Here is a 27,725-nt window from a genome sequence, read left to right as displayed (position 1 = left end):
GTATTATGAGATGATAATTTCGGTCGGGGCGTGATCAAACCCAATAAAGCCCGAAGCATATTTAGTTCTGGCAATAAGATTCAAGTCCACCGATATTGTTTGTTACAATATTATTAATGGTCAGATTTCGTGGTCGCTAAATCAACTTTTCTCATTAATAGGATTCCCGTTTTATTTTATGATTGAAAGTATATTGCTGTAGAAGACTGCTTTTTTTAATCTAATACTACAATATTTGAATTGCTTTCATATAAAAAGAAATAAGTAACCAATAACCTTAGTTTGTTATCATATATATGGAAAAAAGTATCATTAGCAGATACACATAAAGAGAAATCGGCAGCAATAAATCTACAATGTATAAAATTACACTATATTGGCATGCACTTGTGAGCAACTCATCGGTATAAATAGCCACGTCTCCAGATAACAAGCTCAGATGAAACCAAACTGTGAACAACATCATGGGTCAAAACGCATCTGTCGTGACCCACCCCCAAGTTGTCAGTGAACGGATGAATCGACTTCCTTTGGGGATATTCATACTGTTTCTAAGTGTTGTAGGAATAGTAGGAAATGCTTTTGTCCTTAACATTTTCCGTAAAATTCAATATGATTCTACGTACAAAATCTTTGTCTTTATTTTGGCGTATTTCGATCTTAGCACCTCTATTGCGCATGTCATGAAAGAGGTAGAACAGCTATGGTTTACATCGTACGATACCAGCGACATAGAATGCCTATTTCACCGGTTACGTCGTGTCTTCGACGTCATACGCCATCATTGTCGTCATTGCTATTGAGAGATACAGGAAGATCTGTCATCCATTGAAGCCCCAGATGTCTGTTTCTACGGCGAAACGCGTCTGTCTAGCTTGTGTCGGTTTTGCTTGTGTGAGTGGTCTGCCTTTTCCTTTTATGACCGGCAACTGGTACGTGACAATGGAAGGACGTACGACTTCCCAATGTCTGATTGGAAATACGGGTGAACGCAAGGTTTGGCCATTCTTTTACTGCCTTTCAAGCTTAACGGTATCGGTAATCTTCGCCGTTATCGTAACATGCCTTCAGGTTATCATTTGGAAGACAATTCTGGCTCAAAAAGCATTGAAATTAAGAGAGGGTCAAAGTTTTCGTCATATTAAGAATCAGGATGCAACTTCAAAAGACGAGCGAGATGCTCGGCGAGCTGCGGAAAACGACAACGTCAAAGTAACACTGACGTTCTGTATCATTACGGTTCTTCTCATTGTCAGCTATTTCCCTCATACAATGTTTAACACGTACGTCGCGTACAAGAATTATTATGACCCGTACGTTACTATTGATAGGTCCACTTTTGTATGGTTCGGGTTGCTCCAATATTTTGTTGCAATTAATAGCATTCTAAATCCCTTTGTCTATTTCTTTAGTGATAACAGGTTTAGAAATTTGTTTAAAGAAATGCTATGCTGAAAATTAGATTGTCAGTATTGGTGTCATTTTGGATAATGCTAATTTATTACCCATTTAAATTTAACACGTTTCAAGTATTTCTGCCATTTTCTTGTTTTTTTTTGTGCTGTAGACAAGACTTCGTTCATTATTTAAACAATAAAATGCCTTCTTTGGGATTTATTCGAAACATGAAGGTGGCGACATTGCAGGTTTTGTAATTTTTTCTGCAATGATCTCTACCTTCATAACCCACATGAATAAAAAAAACCATTTTATTATTTATAATCACATCTTTCTTTTAACTAATTCAAAAATCGTTCATATAAAGTAAGTAAAATTCACTAAATTACTGTTAATGTACACAAGTACGTTTGCTAAAAAAAAAACAACCCAGCTAAATCGTCTCCTGTGAGACTTTGAGTCTGACATTATCATGAATATTTCGTGCAGTCCGTGATCTTTCTTCTAATGTAAATTTCAGCCCTGTCAGTTTCAGCCGCTGTAGATTTCGACCAATCGATAAACGTGGCGTGTAGATTTCAGTCTGGCTGTTTTTATTTAAACAATAAAATGCTTTCTTTGGTGATTCATTCGGGATATGAAGGTAGCGAAATTGTAGACAAAATACATAACCCGCGTCAGCGGGTTTTATTTTTTCTGCAATGATCGCTACCTTCATAACCCGCATGCAATTTTGATTAGATTGAACCCGCATGAATCATCAAAGAAAGCATTTTATTGTCTATATTAACATCTTTCTTTTAACTAATTAATAAACTGAATATAAAAAGTAAAATTCACTAAATTACTGTTAACGTTCATAAGTACGTTTGCTAAAAGAAACAACAAAATCGTCTTCTGTGAAACTTTGAGTCTGCCATCAATATCATAAATATTTCTTACAGTCTGTGATTTTTCTTAGGTCGCTGTAGGTTTCATGTCAATTTCAGTTCTGTCAGTTTCAGTCGCTGTAGATTTTGACCAATCGATAAACGGGGAAAGCAGATACTTGATTAACTACATTAAATTCCATGCGCGCGGGGGTATTTTACGCAGTTTTAATCTTAAATATCCCCCAAGCTAAATTAACAAGTTCAGTTTATTCGCTCAAACTAAATAATTTGGTACAAGAGGAACCTATATATAAAATACATATAAATACAAATCGTCAGAGGTACATACATTCAGGTCGATTTTCATAGGGAAAAAATATATGAATAAAAAAGGACGGACTATGGAATCACTACTAATGTAAAACTTTGATATAAAGGATCAAATAGGAAAACAAATAAGATGAGCAGACAGCATCGAAAATATTTGAAATAAATAAACACCATTTTCATAGAGATTTACAGTTGCAATTGGTCTTTAAAAAAATACTTGAAAATCAATATTACCCCTCCCCTCCCAAACATTTTTTTGTATTAAATTGTAAATATTCTGATTAATGCACATGTATTAGACGTGTTTTTGTTGTGCTGATAGAATGTTGCATATTTAATACCGAAGTTCTTGTATCAATAAATGTGTGAAAATTGTGATATTATGGTGTAGTATATTTTGGTAAAAGATAATTTCTCGTTAAAATGCCATCTTGCAGAGATTATTCCTTGTTTGAACAGAATAATATCGTATATTATACGATTTTTTCCAACCAACCAAAATCAATACTAGAACTGTATGTAACGTGCACATCTTGTGGTTTAATAAGTTTTTAAAGGAGCTTATCAGACTGGGCTAATATTTCTGTATATACATGTACATGTATATACCTCTGCTTTATTGGTATAATGTAAAAGATGAAACATTTAAAAGTTGTGTTACATGTAATTCAATATTGATGTATTTGTATAAAGAAGTTCGATTCAGTTGTGTAGATGTATAGGTTAAAAAATGGCGACACATGAAATAATTATAAAACTAAAGGCCCACAGGCCTTGACAGTCACCTGAGTACCATAGCCCTTAGATGGACCTGTCAGACAGTCTAATGTCTGCATTTTCAGTTTAAGTTTAGAGTCTTAATCCTATTCCATGACTCCTCTGACAAGTACCTCCGCTTGTATTTTGATGTTTGCAATCATCATTTCATAAAGGGAGGGGGCGGGGGTGGGAAGAGTAAAAAAAATCTGGGATTATCTATACTCTCGCTCTATTGACCTGCTGAAAGAGAATGTACCTAATATCGCTCGTGTATTTTAAACTCTTTCAAATGTTGGGCGGAACAAAAACTCTATGGGTATTGAATGTAAACAGTGTACCCCTACCGTAAATAAAGATCTATATCCTCCATGTAATTGTTTTATTTCGAAAAAAAAAATGGAATTATATAAGGGAACATATATCAAAGATTAATTACATGAAAAAATAAAACAAAAAATCCGTTATTTGTTTTTTTGCCAATTTACTGGAGGTCGTATTTCACATCATCATTTGACTTATTTGCATATTTGGCCCCGCCCATGAGGCCCCAGGGTGGGAAATTCATGAACTTAGATTTCTCTTATCATGGAGATGCTTCAAACCAAAAATGGTAGCCATTGGTCATGTGGTTTTCAAGAAGACTCTTTATTTTTACATGAATTTCAAAAGTCAACGAAATTCTGTTGAATGTTTTGCATGTTAGCAAGGCAAGTTCCAATAGTTAAAAGAATACATCTGTTGTTAAAAGCCGGCACTGATAACTTCCGGATTGGACGGTGGGAGGGTGCTGCTGGGAGTATTCTGCGCTTGTGCTGTCGAGACTTCCGCTGCAGGTAAACACTTAGGATTGTGGTGGACGTGCTGACTTCCGTGCACATCCACAGTATCGCCATGACAGATCAAGCCCTCTTCACAGGGACAATAATTCATATACAGGTTTGGATTACCAAAAGCATGGACCAGAAACACGTGGCATGCCTGACCCTGGTAGCGACGGGCCTGGCAGGTTCCCTTAGAGGATCCAAAAATGAATCGGCGCAGTCGCCTCTCAACCTCAACACAGCATTCTGTATCTGCACAGTCAGAGGACGATATACACGTTTCTCCCAGGGAATGCACCGCCTGAAAATATGATAAACTGTGTATGCACATGTACTAGTAGATCTCTCTCTCTCTCTCTCTCTCTCTCTCTCTCTCTCTCTCTCTCTCTCTCTCTCTCTCTCTCTCTCTCTCTCTCTCTCTCTCTCTCTCTGTTGACGATGTAAAAAAAATCGAGAAAAACAGAAAAAGAGGTAATCGCATAATATAGGGTATATATCCGATGTTTCATATGGTTAATATATGTATACTGACAAGAGGCCCACGGGCTACATCGCTCACCTGAGTAACAACAACCATGATAAAAGCAGCTCTATTGAGACATATTGTACAACATATCTGGACAATTTAGTAGAATAGACCCAGTAAAAAATTTCAAAATTTTCTCTAGATATATTCTTGATATGTAAAATATTGAGTCTTTCTTTTGTAACTGGATAATATAACAGTCATACCACATATTGAGCATTTCAATTCTCAAGAAGATCTAAAAAAACTGTTTATATTTGTATAAACCTACATCAAACTTTGAACCTCTTGTAGGGACCAATATTTTTCCAGGAGCCCCTGCAGTCTAAACATGCAATTAAGAATCAACAATATGTCAAAACGCTGGCATACATATAAGAACATGTTATACCATATATTATACCATTTGGGTTTTTGAGAATAATATAAAAAAAATCGTAAGCCTCCAACGTGTCCCCAATCTACCTCCTGGAGATCATGACTTTTACAAACTTTTATATACAGATACCCACATATTTTTAATAAATTTTAGGTATCTCCCTTTGAAAAAGGGTGTGGATTTTTATTTTTAAGAAACTTTAATTCCCTTTACCTAATAATGCTTTGTGTCAAGTTTGGTTGAAATCGGCCCAGTGGTTCTGGAGAAGTAGATATTGTGAAACATTTAACGGACAGACGAACAAACAGACCGACGGACGGACATACAGACGGACGCCGGACAAAAACTTATCATAATCACTTGAGCTTTCAGCTCAGGTGAGTTAAAAATGATATTGATATCAATGTATTTTTACATAACATGCAGTCATCTATTATAAAGACATTACTTGGACCATTCATGGTACAGCCCTAGAAACACGATATTTATATATGTTAAAGATATATCCACAATAAACGCTAAATGTTTTTTAAGAACAGCCCACTGTATAACATCATTTAGGAAACTTACCTCTATAACAAATAGAATTACCAGGCCAAGTAGACAATATTTCAGTGTTGTCATTGTCTTTACAGTGAAATGTCAGCTGTAATTTCTTACATGGGCATGTACTTATCAGAAAAATGAAAACACCTCCTCAGACACAAGGTGCCCGGTATATCTTAGAGGACATTTCTGTCACATATATCAGATATACGTTTCTCATTCTTAAAAAAAGGCAAAAAGAGACCATTTTACTCCTGATTACAACTTTGCAAATAAAGCAATTATCTTTTGATTAGTTTACCCTTTCCCCATTCTTCACTCCGAAAAGGCAGTTGTGTGATGGTGTGGTACTTTTTTCTCTGATGCTACCTTTAAATCAAAGAGAAAACATTTGGCAGAATTCCAGCATACAATTATAACCTCTAGTAAGCGGGGCTTAGCTATACAATGACTTCCAACAGTATTGTACAATGACTCCTGAGCCACAAACATCAAACTTACACATTATTTTTTTAGAAACATTTTATAACTAACAAAACTGATTAGGTCATGAAAAAACTAACTATAATTCTGAGACTTGATGATAAAAGTTTGCAACGAGTAATCCATACTAGATATACAATGTATTCATATGTATTCAGCATTTCATGACACGTGATCAACCTGTAATTGACTTGTGATGATTCTTGCACTTGGTCCACTGACCTACAAGTATATAATAAAGCTACCGTTTGCATTGCAAGATAATAGAAGTACGCTTTGTTTCTACATTTCACCTGCATACCCGATTTGGCTCGCATTTTAATCTAATCATGGTTAGAACTAATCATGTGAATACACAAGGATGTTTATACGCAACGTACCTATTTGTTTAACGCTCGGACAAGATGAGAATCAAAATATTCGCACATCTTTAGGTTTCTAAAATGAAGAGGGGAGTTTAGAAATTATCTTTACAATGGAGAACACCCCTCTTCTTCCTGAGGATGTTACGAGAACCAGTTTAAAACACGTGCATCTGTCAATGTGTGTCATCACGTGTCTTCACTATGTATCCAGTGTCATCGGGTCTTTGGTGGTATCGGAGTACACGTTTCAGTATGTTAGTGCAACACTTCAAGGAGACAAAAATTCCAAGCAAGTGACTTCCGATCACGCGAGATCAAACGAGAATTGTTCTACTCATCAGAACGAGGCTCAACATGAGTCCGCTCAGTGGAACGCCTACTTTGTGTATGCCGAATACGGTCCGGGAGTGTTTGTCATTGTCTTTGGTGGAATTTTGTCTGATTATCTTGGAAGGAAGCTTTTTATCCTACTTCCTGTACTCGGGACATTTCTTCAATATTTATCCTGTCTTGTCGTTGTACAGTACAACTTAGACATCAAGTATATTTTTATTGGATGCGTGTTGAGTGGGTTCTCGGGTACCCATTACACTCTCCATCTGGCGTTGTGTGGGAGCGTCGCCGATGTCTCGAGTTACGACAAAACTCGGACGTTCTCGTTGGCGCTTCTCCACCTGTACGCTGGAGTGGGGTCTGCAGTAGCGCAGATGTCAACCGGGTATATGATTAAATACCTCGGCTACTCCATGCCTTGCTTAGTCTCAGTCGCTTTATGTTTCTTGAATTTTCTAGCCGCGCTTTATATTCCAGAAACTTTACCCAAGTCAATAAGGAAACCCACAACTGACACTTTTGTCCATAAATTAAGTCAATTTTTCGCCTTTTACACAAGTTCCTCGAATCTTCGTGAAGGGAAAGTTTGGCAATTCGTCCTGTGTCTCGTTTCTCTGACACTCATCATAACTCCGTTGACAACAAGACAGAGCATGGACATCATGTACTTCCTCGGTCAGCCATTTTGTTTTACCTCGGAAGAAATCGGCTGGTTCAATTCTGCGAACAGTTTGGTAGTACTATGTTTGTCTGTCATATTATTGAAGATCCTCCATCTTTGTCTTGTTGACGAGGTCATTACTATTTTGAGCTGCGTTTCGGGCATTGCGTGTTTCACTATAGAAGGCTTTGCATCTGTCTGGTGGATGCTTTACGTTGGCAAGTACATGTATCTTTAAAGACCCCAAAATAGCTAATTAAACATCTTAATAGGTTTAATGTGGTTTGGCGGCCAATCTCAAAATAACAACAAAGTCTTATCACAGTGACAGTTTAGGAATAGTTTAAAATTTATTGCGTATGAATCAAAACGCTTTGGATCAGAATATAAATGCACGGTGGATAGAAATATGTTGAAATAAAGCCTTCATTAATTACTGGCTTCTGTTAAAAAGAAATTACAATTAATTTTAAACTTATTAAACTCATTTTGAAATAATTTTTATTTTTGTTTGCAGCCGCTGGATGTGGAGTGATCTCTCTCAATCCACTTCCGGTTATCAAGGGCATCATGTCTCGATTGGTCAACGAGAACAGACAAGGTATATTTAATTGAAAGCAGGCAACTGGAACGTTCCATTAAAACTTTGCTATGACAACATATAGAAATCAACAAGATATCAACATACAAGTTAAGTTTGTAAACAAGGTTAATGTTGATACAGGTACATACTCGTACATGTTAAATACATGCAAAATTTTAGGATAAAAATTGAATTTTCGGATGAGTTTTTTGTAATAAAGTTGTGCGATTTTTTGAGTAGTCAGGGTAGTAAAATAGGCACATGAAGACAATTTTTCTGTCGTTTTAATAACAAAGTGAAATGAAAGATAAAAATATTAAAAAGACCGAACTCTAAGAGCCACAAAGACTTAATGCAATGTTGTTGTCGTTACAACAGGTGCTCTCTTCGCTAACGTCTATTTCCTGGAGGCCGTCTGTCGCCTGGCGGGTTCCTCCGTCTTCTTCAACATATACGCTGACACACAGTACCTAATGAGGGGCTTCGTGTACCTTGTTTACGCCGGGTTCTTTGCTGTAGGAGCCATTCTAATGATGTAAGTGAATATTCACTGCATAAATACTTAATGTACAATTTTATGTATAATATTTATGTGAGATAGTCATTAATGTACAAAGGGATGTTGCAGTTTTACATTTTACATTGTATAACAAACCTCCCATTTATTTTAATTGAACCAGTTTATGTAAAATCTTTTCAGGTATAAATTGTTATGTGTGGCGTTTCTCTACGTCTTTTAGTTGGATTTTAAGTGTATATATTATTTTGGTCATGATATTATCAAATGCATTTTCTTTTCATCTCTACAACATTTCTCGGTTAGTGTTTAATATCATTTAAGACTGATGTAGACGATTATTATGTATGAATCTCTGTCAAGTATTGGATGATCACGCACTACTTGTATCTATCGTAATGAGACTCATATGTTGAACGTCAAGACGTTACCAGAAAAACACTTTCTTTCTAGCATCTTATATAAGGAGACTGGATGGTCAACAAGTTAACCATCAGATCTACCTCAAATTTTAATATATGATTTGTCTAGCTTCAAACTAAAATAAGTATTTAATAAAGAAAAAAAAATCAAAATATTTAACCTTTTATTTTTTTTTGTATTTTCCATTATATAATATATTTTTAGATATTTTAATAGAGCTTTTCTTCTAAAGAAGATCAATACAGTTTACAAAATGGCAAAAAAGCCCTTTTTAAAATGCATGGTCGTTATCGGGAACCCATGACCAGTATTGCACAGGCGTTTATGAGTCTACTCGTTTTAATTTCTGAGTATTGATCATTCTCAACTAACGATGAAAAAAGAGCAAAACTCTCGAGTTTAACGTGTATCTTGAAAAATAATGCAGTAAACTGACGGGATTGGTGGGATTTTTTTTTTGTACAAAGTGTGAAGAAGCCAATGGGAGTAGGCCATGAATTATTTATGAGAACGAGAAAAAAGTAGGGAGTTAACCCTGATGACAAGTAAGCGAATACATGGATGACAGGGTGTTTCAGACACTTTTTAGACCTTTGTAAACGGCAGATTTGTTTTGTTGTACATGTATATAATACATGTTTTATTATTTTATTACAGTCCACTCCTGTTTTCCACCCGACGAGATTTAAGAAAATCCAAAGAGATATCTGTCCAGGTGTGATATCTGTACGACATAGAGACATAGTGGTGAAATATATTAAAGGTGCGATTTTCTGTATATCATATACCATTCAATACAAGCTTCATACTATTATTAGATATAATGTAAGAATATACTTTGTAGATATCCGTATAACATACACGTATAAAGGACATGTACGATAACCAAACTTTTAATAGCGACGGTTTCTAGGAATTGTACGATCTAAAAATGTTCATTAGGTCGTTATCTAAATAAATTTCTATATTTTGAAAAAAAAATAACCTTTTTTATTTGATATTCCTTTCATTAAAACACTAAAGGAAACATGTTTTATAAAACATATTCGTACGGCAGAAAACGTGCTTTTACAGTATCAATTTTAGGGGCCCTATACCCCCTTTTTTTCTCGCAGCAAAGATTTTTTATCAAATTTACATATAAAAATTTAATTATCACGGAGTTGACCCCCCCTTTCCCACTTGGGGGGGGGGGGGGTATGTAAAAAATTGAAATGAAATATCGAAATTAAGAAGTTTATTTTTTTTTTTGGGGGGGGGGGTGTCAAGATTTTATCGTTGAGTCTGCCCCCCCCCCCCCCCCCCCCCTTTAATAAACGATGCTACGTGCCTGTGACATGTTGATAACCTCAGGTAATAGATTAAATTGTGTTTTAAAAATATTGAATTCAATATTTTAAATCACGTACAAGATTACATTTTATTAATCCACTGGTCCTGTTCAGTGTAGGTTTGACATGAGCCATGCCATTTCATCTGGTAAGACCACAGACGGAAAAGATAGGGCGAAAGTTCAGTAGAACAAATTTAAAGTACCAGGTGTTACATACTTACCACATGTAGTTCTTGTGTACACTTGAGCCAATTAAAAATGTAAAAAGTAATCATGTATATGCTGAAAAAAAAAACACGTTCCGTAGCGCTACGACCCCCCCCCTCCCCGCCCGAAAAACCCACCAGACAAAATACGTAGGAAAAAAGACAAAATAACCAGCGATACTGCCAAATCTTTTAACCACAGAGTGCTGAAGGTGCTGTATGCTGTGTTATCCTTAGGAAAGCTGCTTCTTCATCCTTTATACCAATTCTAAAATACGCTTTATGGTAACAGTTGTATATTTTGAATATCTAAAAAAACATAAATTTGGAAAATAATGATTTCTTATTTTCATTACAATATACTATTTCCACTATTTTTTTAGTACTAAGTTTAGGCTACACTCATTTAAATGACGATATAGTCATAATTATTTAATTAGTTTTTTAGTACGAAACGTCAATGCAAAATTACTTGAGGTAATTCTAATAAAGATCTATCAATGCCGAATCCCGTGTAAAGTTTGGCGATGGCGTAGTTCGCAAAACGAATTTCGTCACTAATCTTGAATCTCCTGGCTCTAAGAAGAGTTCCTGACACCAGTCCGGACACATGGAGTATGTACACAAAACCTCTGCGATCTTATTGGCGTAATGGTGGCAATTATGTGTAAAAGTTTTATAACGAGCAATGAATCGTTTATTATAATACACGGCACACCTTCGTAGGCAGTCAATGTCAAGCGTACTGTATCCAGCTGGAACGACCTCTCGGGAACTACGACAGAATTTAGACTTGGCCGGGCGTCTGGTGTGAGGTCTGTAAAACAGCTCAAAGTACCAACCATCGTAGTACACCCATCTATGGACCAGGGACCAGTACTTCCTCTCCGGAAGTGGATAGCTGACCAGCGCTCTCTTCTTGCGGCGGCGTATTGATCTCATGCATTCCACATCAGTTGTACCAAAATAGAAGGGATGTCCACTTTTCTTATCTATGTGAAAAGTAAAAAACGGAATAAAATTAATATTTTTGTTTTGAGTCTCAGTCTTAGAGAATTTGAGAGAGAGAGAGAGAGAGAGAGAGAGAGAGAGAGAGAGAGAGAGAGATTTACCTCCGCATGTTGGAATTTTCGTCCAGAAGTCAATCTGATAGGATTCATGGAAATAGGCAAGAATTATCCACAAACTCAGTACAGTCTAGATTCAAAATAGGACATTTGTAGTAAAAATACATTGATATTGATATCGTTTTTAGAATACACCATGGGAAACATCGGATACTTACCCTACATGTATATCCCTTCATATTTTGCGATTACCTTTTTCTCTATTTTTGCGATCATTTTTTTCATCGTAAACAACGAAACATACACTTTCTTATGTCATTTATTGTTTCCCTAAGCATTTACATAGGATGGCAAAATATGATAAAGAATTTATGTAGATTTAAAAAAGGTGACATATTTTATTTTTTTTATTTTTGGCAAACTTTGTAAACTCAAAAAAAAAATACACCATGAAATTTGGCTAGTCTTCATTTATTTTTCAACTTTGAATTAAATTTAATGATTAAGATTTTTGATTGTAGTGTGGAAAACATAAATCTAGTTACATGTATTTGGATGGCCCGGAGGAAATTTTTTTCTAGTATATAAATGAATTGTTAAGTAAGGTCCATTAGTTTCTAAAATGTTAAAAAAGAATGCTCATCACCTACCATGCAGGTCCAAAATACACAATTCCATTTAACCATTGCACCATGATCGAGGACAATTTACAAAGTTACTGGGTGAATGTAGGATAATGAGTTCATGGTGTATTGTTTAATTGAAAATCCTTTAAGTAAACCGGACATAATACATCGCTTTAAATGTGCAGTATCGGATTAAATACGTCTGGAATTTAATAAAATTGTTTTGACAAGTCTTTTAATTCCTTTGACCATAACGCCCTGAAATACACCTATTTAAATTTTAAATGTTTTATCCTCTTATATATAAAATTCAATTTAAATACCTGTATTGACAGTACTTTTCATTTCTCTACGCGTCGGTTTTTTTTTCTTCATCTAAAAATATTAGTAATTTGCATTCTTTAATGCTAGTAAGATATTTTAGAAAACAAATAAAAGTATGAAACACTAAATAATTTGCGAGTTGTTAAATTCGCGGGCATGTTGCTTCCCGATGGATTTTACAGCGATATGTAGAAAGTCACTTGTCTGTACTTCATATGATATGACGTCATAATAAACTTTGACGTCACGATCTGCATTCCTGTCGATAGTTCTCAGGGAATGTTTCTTAACGTTAAAAGTGAATTATATCAAACCAGTATAATACCGCATGTTTCCTTTACATAGATGCTGTCGTTAATGCGAGACGTACAGAATTCATTCATATTAAAAACCAGTATCAAATAATCGGCAGTTTTAAGGCTTCGTTTTAAGTAAAAGACTATTTATAAACTAGTGGTTTGGAGACTCTCCCTGCTACGTGTAAACAATTTCCATGCATGTAAAACTAGCTGCAATAATGTAGCCCTCTCCGATTTTTTTTTTATATCTGATGTTTACTGGAGATGGCTACAATTCCATAGGATCTCCGTAATGGTGCAAAATTTATTTTTAATGCGACTGACTTCGGTATGAAAAGATCGATTTTATATTTGACTTCCTTTGGATAAAATGATTTTTAATTCAGGTTGAACAAACTAACCGTATACAAATCAAAACCAGATAAACACATCAGCATGTTTACCAGTCGTCTTTTTCAGCAGCCATGACAGTTCTCGCGTGATTTTATGGGATTTACGCTTGGAGTTTTAATGGGCATGATAACGTGAATGTCAGTGTAAATAATCGATCTTACCTCGTTCTATCACTAAAACACCATTTAAGGAAATGGTATATAATGAAAAATTCATATTTACCGCGTTAATTATGTGTAAAATAGGGGAATTCCTATATTCAGTTTAAGATCCGCTCCTAAATTCTCATTGGCTGTCCCAAAATAAAACCGGTCAAGGTCAGTAAACATGGCGGACAAATTCAACTTGTGTTGTTGACATACACGAAAAATAACCGATATATGGACTATACTTGATATTTTTGGATTAATTTATGCCATAAACATCCACAATATTTGAGTTCAGGTAAGAAATGCAGATGTTATCGTCATTTATATACGATTTGAGACGAAATCATTGCGGGAGTGAATCACTCCCGCACTTGCACCATTACAGAGATCCTATGGAGTTGTAGCCCTCTCCCAAAAAAAAAAGAAAAAAGAAAAAAAAATCGGGAGAGGGCTACATTATTGCAGCTAATGTAAAACCAGCTTGGCGCAGGTGAAAGATCAACACAATTTTAGAATATTTTACGTAATATTGGTAGAGAATATAAGTACTAATGTGAATCGTGCTTGGGAAACTTACGGATTTACCCCAATTTTTTGTAAATCGCTTTTGATTAGTAAAAATGTGCATTATTTTGATGATGTTGTGGAATGTTTCAACAATATCTTCCATAAACGAAATATCTATTTCTTTCCCAAGCAAGAACTTCAAAGTATATGACTTAACAATAGATTTTTATTAAAAATATGTATGATTTAATGTCACTAATCACCTGCGCCGATGCGATTTATATAGATCATACGCATTATTAGGATTCGCCCGTCACGTGATTACAAAGTACATATGACGTCACAAAAATGCATCAAATGTAATGTTTAACATCGGTGTCAATAAGTGTATCAGATTGTAAGAAATACTCCCGGTTAATGTATTTTTACGATGATTCAAAATATATCGTTTTCCAGCCGTATTTTAGCATCGGGACGCCTTAACATTGCTGCGTTGTCTAAATTTATCAAATTTGTTTTAAAGGATAGAATAATATCAAACTATTTCATATAAGACATTGCATTTCTTGGAAGAAAAAAACATCCTAATAATTCTTAAAATCTTCTGCTGTTAGGGCTAAGCAAAAGATCTAAGGTACCTGAAATCGAAAGAGTTCAATGGCGCCTGATATGAATGTTCGAAATTCTGTGCATAAATCAGCTAAACAGGCTAAAAGTAATGTTTAAAATGATAAACGTCGCCTAAGCAATAAGTAGTTTTTAATTAATTTTACACAAATTTGCAACGACAAATGAGACATAACATATCGGCCATACAAAAAGACGTTTTCACAAATGTTCGTTCTGAAAACTCTCTCTCTCTCTCTCTCTCTCTCTCTCTCTCTCTCTCTCTCTCTCTCTCTCTCTCTCTCTCTCTCTCTCTCTCTCTCTCCACATATAAAGTTAATAACGGTGATACCAATGTGTTGACGGTATATCACTAGTTTCAGTGCCGGGACATGACTTTAGTTGTAGAGTTTGGCGATGGCGTAGTTGTATGCCTAACAAATTTGGTCACCATTCTAGGATCCCCTTTTTCTAGGTACAGTTCTTCGCACCAGTCCGGACACATGGAGTATGTACACAAAACCTCTGCGATCTTATTGGCGTAATGGTGGCAATTATGCGTAAAAGTTTTATAACGGGCAATGAATCGTTTATTATAATACACGGCACACTTCCGGATACAGTCAATGTCGAGCGTACTGTATCCAGCTGGAATGGCTTCTCGGGAACTACGACAGAATTTAGACTTGGCCGGGCGTCTAGTGTGAGGTCTGTAAAACAGCTCAAAGTACCAACCATCGTAGTACACCCATCTATGGTTCAGGGACCAGTACTTCCTCTCCGGAAGTGGATAGCTGACCAGCGCCCTCTTCTGGCGGCGTATTGATCTCATGCATTCCACATCAGTTGTACCGAAATAGAACGGACGTCCCCTCTTCCTATCTATATGTAAAAGTAAAAAGGAATTGAATGTATTCTTTTTGTTTTGAACTATTTTTTTTAGAATTCAAGAGAGAGAGACAGAGACAGAGACAGACAGACAGACAGACTTACTTCCACATGTTGGAATTTTCGTCCAGAAATCAATCTGATAGGATTCGTGGAAATAGGCAAGTATTACCCACAGAATCATTACAGTCTATAGAGAAAACCCAATACATAGATATTTATGGTCATTTGTATTAGATGTATACTGAAAGAAAAACCATCTAAGTTCATGTTTATTGAGATCACATATTGACATCGTTCACTCAAATTTAATATTGAAAATAATTGTCCAAAGTATGTTATAGAAACGGAAAGATAAAATGATCAAATTGATTTTTAGAAATTAATATTTTAAAAATAAATTACTATGTATCTTATTATAAATTTGTTTAAAAAAAAATAAAACTTTCAACTTACTACACTCGTCAAAAATACACATTTCCTATTGAACATTGCTTCATGATCGGAAGAAATATGTTCATTACTGAGAGAAATTCAGACTTCCGTTGTGCATTGTATTATTGAAAATCCCTAAAATAAACTGGACACAATACATCGGTTTAAATGTGCAGAACCGGATTAAATACGTCAGGAATTCAGTTCGTTGTTTTTTTAAGTCTGCTTTAGCACTTTCAAAATGTATAGCAAATATTGTAACCTTTCATTTATTGAAACTCCTTTATTTAACAACCTTGTAAAACTTACAAGAATACAGCAAAACAATATCATCATAAAATGTAAATGAGAAATATATGTAATGCATATACTAAATACTCGTTTCCTACTGAACATTGCTTCATGATTGGAAGAAATATGTTCATTATTGAGAGAAATTCAGACTTCCGTTGTGCATTGTATTATTGAAAATCCCTAAAATAAACTGGACACAATACATCGGTTTAAATGTGCAGAACCGGATTAAATACGCCAGGAATTCAGTTCGTTGTTTAATCAAGTCTGCTAATTCTTCAGCCTTTAGCACTTTCAAAATGCATAGCAAATATTGTAACCTTTAATTTATTAAAACCCATTTATTTAACAAACTTGTAAAACTTACAAGAATACAGCAAAACAATATCATCATAAAATGTAAATGAAAAATATATGTAATGCATATACTAAATACTCGTTTCTACATGAAGATAAATTTAAACTAACATTTTGAAAGCGACTGGTTTGAACAATTTGCGTCAATCCGTCAAAGTACATGGTACATTTTCAGTGTTATTGCAAGATTTATCAGAGGGCTTTGGCATCTCTAATTGTCGATCACCATACAATCATCACCTCCACAAATAGATAGTCGTACACCATACAATCATCACCTCCACAAATAGATAGTCGTACACCAATCAGGACAAGATGAATTCAGACACATTATTTCTGCAAGTTTGTTGGCATAGTGATGACAATTATGAGTCAAAGCGTTGTACTGTTTCGTGAAACGTTCATTGTAGTAATCAGCACATCTGCGCACGCATTCAATGTCAAGCCGGGTGTATCCGGCGGGTTTGGCTTCACGGCGACTTGGACATTTCTCGGTCTTTGCTGCCCGCCGGGTATGGGGTTCGTAAAACAGCTCGAAATACCAGCCATCGTAGTAGATCCACCGATGAGTGAGCGACCAGAACTTCCGGTTTGGAAGAGAGGCTGATGTATTAAGCGACCTTTTCCGGCGTGTTCTGATCATGCGCATGCAGGCTACATCTGTGGTACCGAAATAGAATGGTTTACCATCACGTTTACCTATATTAAGAAATAGAAACAAAGTTAAGTTTAGATAATTTCCATTTTAAAATGACTCTCGTTTTTTTGACTTTCATAAATGAATATAATACAATCATGTATTATGTATGTATTGTTTTAAGACTAAAAGTCAAAACTTTAAGACAATTTCTGACAAACATTGCCCGGTACGATATGCTGATATTAAATTGTGTCTTTTTACTTTTTTGAAAATCATATATTTTTCTGTAAATTATCCTTATCAGAGCTACACATTTGTATGTAGTGAACTTTGATACCAACAGACCACACATTACAAGAATGTTCATAGGCGTCGGAACCCGGGGGGGGGGGGGGGGCTTAGTTATTTGAAGTTATGGGTATACACCCCCCCCCCCCCCCCCCGGAATTAGGATTTTTGGGAATAAGTTTTTTTTTCTTGTCAAGATTTCTGATGATTAGTCTAGCCCCCCCCCCCCCCCCCCCACTTTCAATTTGCTTCCGACGCCACTGATGTTTGGTGTGGGTATCAATCGCTCAGATGAAAACTTACTACCACAGACTGTATTGGTTTTCCAAAAGGCGACGTGATACACCTCTTGAAAGTACGCCAATATTACAAGGACCACGAGGATTCCCTAAATTAAACAATAGCTGATCATCATGTTGTCTGTATTGTAAACATCCATACTCTGTCCCAAGATATTTTGCATAAGTACTCGATACTTACAAATACATGTATCTCAGAATTTAAATAATATTTATTTAAAACTATGAACATTTTCCAAGATTTCTTATCCGTTGAAATGCCCCCGTTAGGTTATCAGGTTTATATACACGGCTAAAAATGTGATGACTAGGAAGATTTTGTATTGCAGCAGATCCCGGATGATAACGTTGAAAAATTGCGCGAGGTAATTCGAGGGACTTCCGAATGGAGAAAAGACGTAAACTTTCCCATTATGAATCTCCGTAAGAAAACTATTTTCGTTCCTGTAAATTTTTTCCCAGTGAAAAATGATAATGTGACAATGAAGATATCTTGGAATTAAATTTTCCCTTTCATCGATTTCAATTGCACTTCTTACACAGGTATTTGTATTTTCATTAAAAATCTGCCAAATGCGCTGCATAAATATCTTGGGACAGACTTGAGTAGGCGAGGATATTTTGCTTGGTTGTAGTGTATGAACCTTAACGAGTGTTGTCATGGTAAGAAAATAAGCCAATAGAATAATTGCTGAAAAAATATTCAAAACGTTAACGTTGTAGGCAAACATTTGAATGAAAAATAATGTCACTGGAAATCATGTAACAATAGGAATGCTCACCACGATCAGGTACAAACACAACCGCTGTTTAGATCCACATGCTTTCATTGGTTACCCTGGTGATTTGGTAAATGTACCCCGCTGGTTTCATCAATTTGACGCAGTAGCTACGGGGAATAAGTTAGTACAGTATGTACCTGTTTAAGACGCCTGCCTACCTAGTACCTTTTAAAAAGAAATGTACGTGTTCGTATTCATATCATGCAGCAGGATTAGTAAATTGAAAGTAACAAAAATATAAAAAGACAAAACAAATCGGTAAGAGTTAAACCCAGAATACCACTAGTTTGGAATCAAATAGGGTAATGATAAAAGCATAACGCTTACCGACACGTTTCCAGCTCTAAACATTATTGATAGAAAATAAATGAGTGAAAAGTTTCCATAATAGTTCTTATTACGTTTTTAAGATACATCTTAGCTTACTGATCTCCTTGCACAGAAGAGCTTCGTTGACCATTATCAATTGACAAACTGTGGAAACTTTTAAATGTGAAACTTGTCTGTGAAAATAATTGACGAAAGTTTCGATAGATAAGCTTTAAAAGTTGGAAATTGAATTTATTAAATAACAACCCAGTGAGGCCATTTAACAGATTCGAAGGTAACCAATTATGTAATTTGTTGTGAACATTTTCTCCCCGATACAGACAAGATATTATTTGCTATATCACGATAGGTAAACTACGGTAAGCATGAATTGCAGTAAATATTGAATGCACTGCATGCTTCAAATAGAAAAAGAAAGAAGAAATTAAAACCTGGAAAAGCTATTTTTTGAAATGTAGAAAAAAAGGCAACTATGAAATTTGACATTTAAATGGGGAACCTTTTGATATTTTGACAACTTTGTATTTTCAAAATTACATTGTATAGTGTGATTGATACTCAAATACTAATGACTCAAAACGAATATCAAGATGTATAAGAACGATTTTTCACTTGAAGTCAAACCCGTAAGCACAAGCAACCATCAGTATTTTGATAGCATATACCGATTCATGTGTAATCACAATAAAAAGGATAAATGAAGAGAGAAATGTGATTTTATCAGGTTATGTCTTGCGTGTTGAATAAGACAGCCCCCTTTAAACATCTATCATTACCGGATTTCGATTTTGGAGGATTTGGTTTTAATATTTAGATATGAAGGATTGATTTATGTAGTTTTCAATATGAAGATTCTTTATCACCATTAAATCATAGTCGATTGATTTTTTCTTCTAAAAGAGGAGGAAGGGGGGGGGGGGGAGGGTGATAGTGGTGGGGTATTCAATGACCTCCGTTCATAACAAAATGCCAACCAATTATGAGGCAGAAAAAGTGATTGGTCTTATACTCTACTAATATAAGATTTACAATTTAAACGTTGTTAACTTCTGTTGCTCCTTTTTGTAGTTTAAGCGATGTATCTAGATGGAACAGTTTTCATTTAACCTTTAATATTTCCCGCATCAAATGGATGTCAACTAAGTGTTTCAACTGAAAGTCTCTGAACTTCTGTCTTTGATATCAGAGCTCCAAGTTGTTATAAAAATTAATTATCATACCAGTAATTGATATCATAAGAAGAATTTTCTGTATCATGCATACGCTTTTTGAAATATATCGGGGTACTTCCGAGCTTTTAACCGTGCAGTGGTAATAAAAAGCACCTTATAATCTCTTACCTTAGATAAACCATACGAACTAGTCGTTTTACATGTATCTCAGTTTTAGTTTTGATTGACAAAATCAAATAAAACTTCTTTATCTGACAAAATGAATTCAAGTGTCTTAAGAAAAGACATCAGGTGAGTCGATCACAGAATATGACAAATATTAATCTTATTTCAGCATATACTCGGTATAGACGTAAATGATTCGAACAAATAAAGAAAATATCCCACTCTCTGCTGGTAAGATCTAAAATTGATGAAATAGTCTAGTAATGCAATTTATTGTACGATAAAATTCCAGATTATTTTCGTAGAAAAAACACCATAAAAACAAACCAAAAATGGTGTCGAATTTTTACCCCGTCTGAAAATGCAGCGGTTTTCAGGATTTTCTGTTAATTCAAATAAAGTTATACTTAAAAAAAAATGACTGTGACTTACCTAAACAAAGTGATATTTGTCGTCAGTTTTACTCGTTCAAATACCTGTCTGTATAAGACAATGTACACAAAAAATGAAAAGGAAAACCACTAACAAATAAAATCAACATCACAAGTTTTAAAAACCAATGAAATTCTTAATTCCACCAAGACCCGAGGATTCGTTGACCAAGGACTACTAACGTTAGGTACACCCCAGTAGAACGGGAAGATTTGAATCCAAAAAAATCCACAGCGTAAACAAACCACCAAACTCATTATATACACCTACCTGTACATGTAATACTATTGTAATTCCAAACGAAGTGATACAGGAATATTGAATTACAATTAAGATTTATTACTGGAAATTGTAAAATTTGCTGCATTTATGAATGGTACTTGTAGCCATTCAGGAACAAGTCAACCCACTTATTACTGGTGAGAAACATGTTAAGAGAAGATAGTACTGAGCTATACCCTTTAGTACATTTATGTATTCCGGTAGCAGTGGGAGATTTCAGATTAGTGAAGATTGCTTTTATCAAAATTTTATCACTTATCATCCCTAAATCATACATTACAGGAGAAAATATTTGTCCCTCTTTGCAAATCGTTGTTCAAAACATGAGTGAGACATAAGGGTGACTAACATAGACAAATATGCTGTTAAATACTCTTTGGTGTGCTTTAAACAGCGATAGCGAACAAACCGGACCTTGAAGGATTTTCAATTCTTTATGATAATAAAAATACTGTTGATCTCTATATATAACATTACTGTTCCTAAAGAGTTAAACCACTTATATCGTCAAAGAATTGTCGTTGTTTGAACAATGTTAACTGTGTTTTAAGTGATCCTTTCTGTCAACAAAACAGTCAACTAGCGCCGTTACAGTGCTGCCACTTACATTCAATAATCAAGTGCTTGACGTGTTGAAGCCGATTTACTCATCCTATTATCATGTAGTGTTGACGTCTAAAAATATGGAAACATATTTTTTTCTTCTCAAATTTTGTTTTAAAGCTTCCACATCACAAATCAAAAGAACGCAAACTTTAAAGGGCGGAATGACATTTTGAAAAGAGAGATAACTCTCATCAAAATAAGTGATCTATATTCCTCCTTAAAGAGGCTACTTTCGACTGTACCATAAAGCACAGGTGCTAGATGACAGGATTGACCGACCCCCCCCCCCCCCCCCCCCACCACCACCAAGATAATAGACCCCCCGGGACTTTATTATTATTATTTTTTTATTAAATTATCCTTTTATGACATATTTCTAATCTAATTTATACATTCATTGCACCAAATTACCTAAAACAAATATTTTTAAAAAATCACACCCTCTGTACATATAATACAAGAAGGTTGCTAACTTCGTTCATCTAGAACCAACGGAAGTAAGGGTTAATCGCAAGGAAGATAACTTGTAACATAATTAAGGTCTTCCGTTTTCAAACGGAAGACCTTATTGTTTTCGTTCGGTTTCTTTTTCCCTATTATTATTAAGGTCTTCCGTTTCCAACGGAAGACCTTATTGTTTTTCTTCGTTTTTTTTTTCTCATTAGGGTCTTCCGTTTTCAACGGAAGACCCTCTTGTTATTCTTCGGTTTCTTTTTAGGGTCTTCCGTTTCAAACGGAAGACCCTCTTGTTATTCTACGGTTTCTTTTTCTTTATTAGGGTCTTCCGTTTTCAACGGAAGACCCTCTTGTTATTCTTCGGTTTCTTTTTAGGGTCTTCCGTTTTCAACGGAAGACCCTCTTGTTATTCTTCGGTTTCTTTTTATTATTATTATACTTTTTCTTTTTTTTTCTGACTCCTTTTCGGGTTCATAACTCCAAAAGTTTCCAACCGATTTTGATGAAACTTTCAGAGATAATGTGAAACTATTATAGCTCAAAGATGTTAAAGTTTACTTGACAACGTCACTTCCGTTTTGACGTAACGTCATTTTTAAAATTTTCAAAAAGTCATTTTGTCCTCGGCGTTTCTCAAAAACGCTTTAAGATAGAAGCTTGAAATTTTCAATGGTTATGATTTGGTCGATTTACCTCTGTAATAAGGCTCAAAATGAAAATCTGTCACTTCAGGTCGAAACCGGAAGTGAAACAAATTTTTCGAAAAAATAAATTTTCTGATCAAATCAAAAATGAATATGTGTTTTGTAGAGCTTATGAAGCTGAATCTAACACTAAAAGCCGTTTTAAAATCGGACGATGCATTACAGAGATATTAGGGTTTAAAAATTGATTTTTCCGGAAATTTTTATTCCGCGTCCTTGGTTTAAAAAATAGTGTAATGTTCAAAGTAAAATTAACTCGTACCAAAAATAATTGTTAAGTCGTACTTGAACACATTCGGATTTTTTTTGTTAAGTCGTTCTTGAAATCGGAAAGGTTTTTGTTAAGTCGTACTTAAAATCATTCGGATTTTGTTAAGTCGTACCAGGAATAATTCGAGTTTTTTCATCTTTTTATTTTTGTTACTCTTGTTATTGGTTTAAGAGCTCTGCTTCTTACAGGAACTTCCAGCTTTACTTCCGACATTAACGGAAGACCCACTCGTTGCTTTGCAACGAGCTTTGCTCTAGTTATTATTATTATTTTTATTTTTTTTTCTGACTCCTTTTCGGCTTTATAACTCAAAAAGTTTACAACCGATTTTAATGAAACTTTCAGAGATTATGTGCAATAATAATACCTCAAAGTTTATGAAGTTTCTTTGAAAACATCACTTCCGTTTTAACGTTACGTCATTTTTAAAATTTTCAAAAAGTCTTTTTGTCCGCGGCGTTTCTCAAAAACGCTTTAAGATAGAGGCTTGAAATTTTCAATGGTTATGATTTGGTCGATTTACCTATGTAATAAGGCTCAAAATGAAAATCTGTCACTTCCGGTCGAAACCGGAAGTGAAACAAATTTTTCGAAAAAATGAATTTTCTGATCAAATCAAAAATGAATATGCGTTTTGTAGAACTTATTAAGCTGAATCTAACACTGAAAGCCGTTTAAAAATCGGACGATGCATTACAGAGATATCGGGGTTTAAAAATTGATTTTTCCGGAAATTTTGATTCCGCGTCCTTGGTTTAAAAAATAGCGTAATGTTTATAGTAAAGTTAACTCGTACCAAAAATAATTGTTAAGTCGTACTTAAACACATTCGGATTTTTTTTGTTAAGTCGTTTTAAAAATCAAAAAAAGGTTTTGTTAATTCGTACTTAAAATCATTCGGAATTGTTAAGTCGTACCAGGAGTAATTCGATTTTTTCATATTTTTATTTTAGTTACTCTTGTTATTGGTTTAAGAGCTCTGCTTTTTACAGGATCTTCTAGCTTTACTTCTGACATTAAAGGAAGACCCACTCGTTGCTTTGCAACGAGCTTTGCTCTAGTTATTATTATTATACTTTTTCTTTTTTTTTCTGACTCCTTCTCGGCTTTATAACTCAAAAAGTTTCTAACCGATTTTGATGAAATTTTCAGAGACAATGTGAAACTATTATCCCTCAAAGATGTTAAAGTTTTCTTGACAACGTCACTTCCGTTTTTACGTGACGTCATTTTTAAAATTTTCAAAAAGTCATTTTGTCCGCGGCGTTTCTCAAAAACGCTTTAAGATAGAGGCTTGAAATTTTCAATGGTTATGGTTTGGTTGATTTACCTCTGTAATAAGGCACGAAATGAAAATCTGTCACTTCTGGTCGAAACCGGAAGTAAAACAAATTTTTTGAAAAAAAAAATTTTCTGATCAAATCAAAAATGAAAATGTGTTTTGTAGAGCTGAATAAGCTGAATCTAACACTGAAAGCCGTTTTAAAATCGGACGATGCATTACAGAGATATCGGGGTTTAAACATTGATTTTTCCGGAAATTTTGATTCCGCGTCCTTGGTTTAAAAAATAGCATAATGTTTATCGTAAAGTTAACTCGTACCAAAATTAATTGCTAAGTCGTACTTGAACACATTCGGATTTTTTTTGTTAAGTCGTTCTTGAAATCGAAAAGGTTTTTGTTAAGTCGTACTTAAAATCATTCGTATTTTGTTAAGTCGTACCAGGAATAATTCGAGTTTTTTCATCTTTTTTTTTTTTGTTACTCTTGTTATTGGTTTGAGAGCTCTGCTTCTTACAGGAACTTCCAGCTTTACTTCCGACATTAACGGAAGACCCACTCGTTGCTTTGCAACGAGCTTTGCTCTAGTTATTCTTTTTTTTCTTTTTCTGACTTTTTTGGAGCGCTATTTCTCAAAAACTATCCAACCGATTCGCACAAAATTTTCAGGACATATAGAGCATGATCGGCGCTACATATGATAAAATTTTTAAATGATGACGTCACTTCCGGTTTCAGATATTGACGATTTTGTAAATTTTTAAGGGTCATTTTGTCCACGCATCTCCTCCAAAACTAATCAAGATAGAAGCTTGAAATTTTCAGGGATTGTAGATGAATGTATGTAGATGTACCCCCATGCTTCCAATGATGAAAATTGCTAAAGGCCTCAAAGCTCGCCTGAACCTGAAAATTGGCACCAAATTTTTTCACGAAATTTTTGCACATTTTCTGTGATATCTTTTGATGTATAAATATTTTGTTACAACATGTAATGCAAAAGTTGTTTCAAATTACACGGGCTTTCGTTTGATATCAAGAAATAGGGGCTGGCCCCTCAAATTAGGGGCCAAGAGGGCTGTAAAGTCTTCTTACAATAACTCTTTACTGAATAATAATTTGTTATTAATTATAGAAGCAAAAATGTTCATTGTTCGGCTGTTTATCTAAACAGTACAATAACTAAGTCATATGTTACGTAATAAGGGGTTTCAAGGGGCCAGAATTTCAAAATTTCGATCTTTAATATATGAAAAAGGGGAAATATTTTAAAAAGCATTGTAGAACAAAAGTTGCTTAAAATATTGTTCTGTACAATATGCCACCTTAAAATTATTTGTTCATGACCCCATTTAGGAGATAAAGGGCCGGCCCCTAAAACATATTTGTAAAGATATCCTAAGAACGGTTAACATTTCCTGAACACTTCTTGAACAAAATATGTTTATATTTGCAAGACCTTTTATTTGATATCAAAACAAAGGGACTGGCCCCTCAAATTAGGGGCCAAGAGGGCTGTAAAGTCTTCTTACAATAACTCTTTACTGAACAAAAATTTGTAATTAATTATAGAAGCAAAAATGTTCATTGTACAGCTGTTTATCTATACAGTATCATACCTAAGTCATATATTACGTATTTAGGGGTTTCAAGGGGCCAGAATTCAAAACTTTGATCATTAATATCTAAAAAAGAATAAATATTTTTAAAAGCAATGTTGAACAAAAGTTGTTCAAAAAATTGTTCTGAACAATATGATACCATAAATGTTGTTGTTAGTGGCCCCGGTAAAGAGTTAAAGGGTCGGCCCCTTAAAATTAAGTTGTTTAGATATCTCGACAACGGTTAACCATTCGTGAACATTTGTAGAACAAAATATGTTTATATTAGCGAGACCTTTTATTTGATATTAAAAAAAGGGGCTGACCCCTCAAATTAGGGGCCAGAAGGGCTATTAAGTCTTTTTATAATAACTCTTTTCTGACCAACAATTTGATTAAAAAAGCAACAAAGGAGCTTTTATTACGCTTAATTCAAAACTGAAATCCGTTTTAAAATCGGGCGATGCATTACAAAAATATTGGGATTAAAAAATTGAGTTTTCCCGAAATTTTGATTCCACGTTCTTGGTTAAGAAAATAGTGTTATGTTAAAAGTCAAATTAACTCGTACCTAAAATAATTCGGAAATTTTTAATTCGTACTTGAAGACATTTGGGACTTTTTTTATTAAGTCGTTCTAGAAATGGTATAGGTTTTTGTTAATTCATTCATAAAATCATTCAGACATTGTTGAGTCGCACTAAGAATTATTCGATTTTTTAAAAATATTTTTTTTTATTTTCTTTGTAGTTGGCTTTAGAACTCTGCTTCTTACAGGAACTTCTATCTTTACTCTCGACACCACCGGAAGACCCACTCGTTGCTTTGCAACGAGCTTTGCTCTAGTTATTATTATTATACTTTTTCTTTTTTTTCTGACTCCTTCTCGGCTTTATAACTCAAAAAGTTTCCAACCGATTTTGATGAAATTTTCAGAGATAATGTGAAACTATTATCCCTCAAAGATGTTAAAGTTTTCCTGACAACGTCACTTCCGTTTTTACGTTACGTCATTTTTAAAATTTTCAAAAAGTCATTTTGTCCGCGGCGTTTCTCAAAAACGCTTTAAGATAGAGGCTTGAAATTTTCAATGGTTATGATTTGGTCGATTAACCTCTGTAATAAGGCTCGAAATGAAAATCTGTCACTTCTGGTCGAAACCGGAAGAGAAACAAATTTTACGAAAAAATGAATTTTCTGATCAAATCAAAAACGAATATGCGTTTTGTAGAGCTTATTAAGCTGAATCTAACACCGAAAGTCGTTTTTAAATCAGACAATGCATAACAGATATCGGGGTTTAAAAATTGATTTTTCCGGAAATTTTGATTCCGCTTCCTTGGTTTAAAAAATAGCGTCATGTTCAAAGTAAAATTAACTCGTACCAAAAATGTTTGTTAAGTCGTACTTGAACACATTCGGAATTTTTTGTTTAGGCGTTTTTGAAATCGGAAAGGTTTTTGTTAAGTCGTACTTAAAAGCATTCGTTTTTTGTTAAGTCGTACCAGGAATAATTCGAATTTTTCATCTTTTATTTTAGCTACTCTTGTTGTTGCTTTAAGAGCTCTGCTTCTTACAGGAACTTCCAGCTTTACTTCCGACATTAACGGAAGACCTACTCGTTGCTTTGCAACGAGCTTTGCTCTAGTTTTTATTATTATTAATCTTCTTGTTTTTCCTTCTGACTTCTTTTTTGCTTTATATCTCAAAAACTATTCAACCGATTTGCAAGAAATTTTCAGAGATTATGTTAAATTGTTGTCCCTTGAAGCTTTTACAGTTTCAGTTATTAAATCACTTCCGTTTTCTAGTTACGTCATTTCAATAATTTTCAAAAAGTGATTTTGTCCAGGACTTTTCTAGTAAACGGTTGTTTATAAAGACTTGAAATTTTCTGTGATTGTAAATCTGCGGATTTACTAATGGCATTTGACA

At 34.6% G+C, this 27,725-nt stretch overlaps 5 protein-coding genes and 1 pseudogene across 7 annotated transcripts; 2 read left to right on the top strand and 4 right to left on the bottom strand.

The window, feature by feature from the left end:
• Positions 1–449: 449 nt before the first annotated feature.
• Positions 450–1,769, top strand: LOC128159305 (neuropeptides capa receptor-like; annotated as a pseudogene).
• Positions 1,770–3,983: 2,214 nt separating this feature from the next.
• On the bottom strand, positions 3,984–5,797 carry LOC128158098 (uncharacterized). Its single transcript, XM_052820806.1, has 2 exons — positions 5,656–5,797; positions 3,984–4,481 (listed from the first exon to the last, which is right to left on the bottom strand). The coding sequence occupies exons 1-2, from the start codon at positions 5,707–5,709 to the stop codon at positions 4,101–4,103; spliced, it is 435 nt and encodes a 144-aa protein (XP_052676766.1). The 5' UTR covers positions 5,710–5,797; the 3' UTR covers positions 3,984–4,100.
• A 621-nt stretch (positions 5,798–6,418) lies between these two features.
• On the top strand, positions 6,419–10,620 carry LOC128158075 (proton-coupled folate transporter-like). 2 transcript variants are annotated; one of them, XM_052820774.1, is made up of 5 exons: positions 6,419–7,691; positions 7,991–8,074; positions 8,435–8,591; positions 9,654–9,759; positions 10,447–10,620. In XM_052820774.1, the coding sequence occupies exons 1-4, from the start codon at positions 6,590–6,592 to the stop codon at positions 9,715–9,717; spliced, it is 1,407 nt and encodes a 468-aa protein (XP_052676734.1). In that variant the 5' UTR covers positions 6,419–6,589; the 3' UTR covers positions 9,718–9,759; positions 10,447–10,620. The 2 variants fall into 2 exon arrangements, with proteins under 2 accessions (XP_052676734.1, XP_052676733.1); XM_052820773.1 differs by lacking the exon at positions 10,447–10,620 and having other exon boundaries at positions 9,654–10,115.
• Positions 10,621–10,704: 84 nt separating this feature from the next.
• On the bottom strand, positions 10,705–12,363 carry LOC128158089 (uncharacterized). Its single transcript, XM_052820795.1, has 3 exons — positions 12,253–12,363; positions 11,648–11,732; positions 10,705–11,527 (listed from the first exon to the last, which is right to left on the bottom strand). The coding sequence occupies exons 1-3, from the start codon at positions 12,286–12,288 to the stop codon at positions 11,019–11,021; spliced, it is 630 nt and encodes a 209-aa protein (XP_052676755.1). The 5' UTR covers positions 12,289–12,363; the 3' UTR covers positions 10,705–11,018.
• A 2,260-nt stretch (positions 12,364–14,623) lies between these two features.
• On the bottom strand, positions 14,624–16,883 carry LOC128158090 (uncharacterized). 2 transcript variants are annotated; one of them, XM_052820797.1, is made up of 4 exons: positions 16,759–16,883; positions 15,851–16,720; positions 15,500–15,638; positions 14,624–15,388 (listed from the first exon to the last, which is right to left on the bottom strand). In XM_052820797.1, exons 3-4 carry the CDS (start codon positions 15,576–15,578, stop codon positions 14,886–14,888), a joined length of 582 nt encoding a protein of 193 aa, XP_052676757.1. In that variant the 5' UTR covers positions 15,579–15,638; positions 15,851–16,720; positions 16,759–16,883; the 3' UTR covers positions 14,624–14,885. The 2 variants fall into 2 exon arrangements, with proteins under 2 accessions (XP_052676757.1, XP_052676756.1); XM_052820796.1 differs by having other exon boundaries at positions 14,626–15,388; positions 15,500–15,584.
• On the bottom strand, positions 16,727–20,770 carry LOC128158091 (uncharacterized). The gene is made up of 4 exons (XM_052820798.1): positions 20,589–20,770; positions 18,490–18,654; positions 17,712–17,796; positions 16,727–17,179 (listed from the first exon to the last, which is right to left on the bottom strand). The coding sequence occupies exons 2-4, from the start codon at positions 18,535–18,537 to the stop codon at positions 16,755–16,757; spliced, it is 558 nt and encodes a 185-aa protein (XP_052676758.1). The 5' UTR covers positions 18,538–18,654; positions 20,589–20,770; the 3' UTR covers positions 16,727–16,754.
• Positions 20,771–27,725: the final 6,955 nt, after the last annotated feature.

This window comes from Crassostrea angulata, chromosome 8 (genome assembly GCF_025612915.1).
Source record: "Crassostrea angulata isolate pt1a10 chromosome 8, ASM2561291v2, whole genome shotgun sequence".
NCBI lineage: Eukaryota > Metazoa > Mollusca > Bivalvia > Ostreida > Ostreidae > Magallana > Magallana angulata.
This window is presented reverse-complemented; position numbering and strand designations above follow the sequence as displayed.

Bases quoted from the DNA above. Each gene is read 5' to 3' on its own strand.
- LOC128158075 (XM_052820774.1), top strand. From the start codon at position 6,590: ATGGAGAACACCCCTCTTCTTCCTGAGGATGTTACGAGAACCAGTTTA. The intron at 7,692-7,990 runs GCAAGTACATGT...TTTTGTTTGCAG, and splicing joins CTGGTGGATGCTTTACGTTG to CCGCTGGATGTGGAGTGATC. The intron at 8,592-9,653 runs GTAAGTGAATAT...ATTTTATTACAG, and splicing joins GTAGGAGCCATTCTAATGAT to TCCACTCCTGTTTTCCACCC.
- LOC128158098 (XM_052820806.1), bottom strand. From the start codon at position 5,709: ATGACAACACTGAAATATTGTCTACTTGGCCTGGTAATTCTATTTGTT. The intron at 4,482-5,655 runs GTAAGTTTCCTA...TCATATTTTCAG, and splicing joins TAATTCTATTTGTTATAGAG to GCGGTGCATTCCCTGGGAGA.
- LOC128158089 (XM_052820795.1), bottom strand. From the start codon at position 12,288: ATGGTTAAATGGAATTGTGTATTTTGGACCTGCATG. The intron at 11,733-12,252 runs GTAGGTGATGAG...TTTTGAATCTAG, and splicing joins GTGTATTTTGGACCTGCATG to ACTGTACTGAGTTTGTGGAT. The intron at 11,528-11,647 runs GTAAATCTCTCT...CTTTTCACATAG, and splicing joins GAAAATTCCAACATGCGGAG to ATAAGAAAAGTGGACATCCC.
- LOC128158091 (XM_052820798.1), bottom strand. From the start codon at position 18,537: ATGAAAGCATGTGGATCTAAACAGCGGTTGTGTTTGTACCTGATCGTG. The intron at 17,797-18,489 runs GTGAGCATTCCT...TGTTTAATTTAG, and splicing joins TGTGTTTGTACCTGATCGTG to GGAATCCTCGTGGTCCTTGT. The intron at 17,180-17,711 runs GTAAGTTTTCAT...TTCTTAATATAG, and splicing joins AACCAATACAGTCTGTGGTA to GTAAACGTGATGGTAAACCA.
- LOC128158090 (XM_052820796.1), bottom strand. From the start codon at position 15,886: ATGTTCAATAGGAAATGTGTATTTTTGACGAGTGTA. The intron at 15,585-15,850 runs GTAAGTTGAAAG...TTTTCTCTATAG, and splicing joins GTGTATTTTTGACGAGTGTA to ACTGTAATGATTCTGTGGGT. The intron at 15,389-15,499 runs GTAAGTCTGTCT...TTTTACATATAG, and splicing joins GAAAATTCCAACATGTGGAA to ATAGGAAGAGGGGACGTCCG.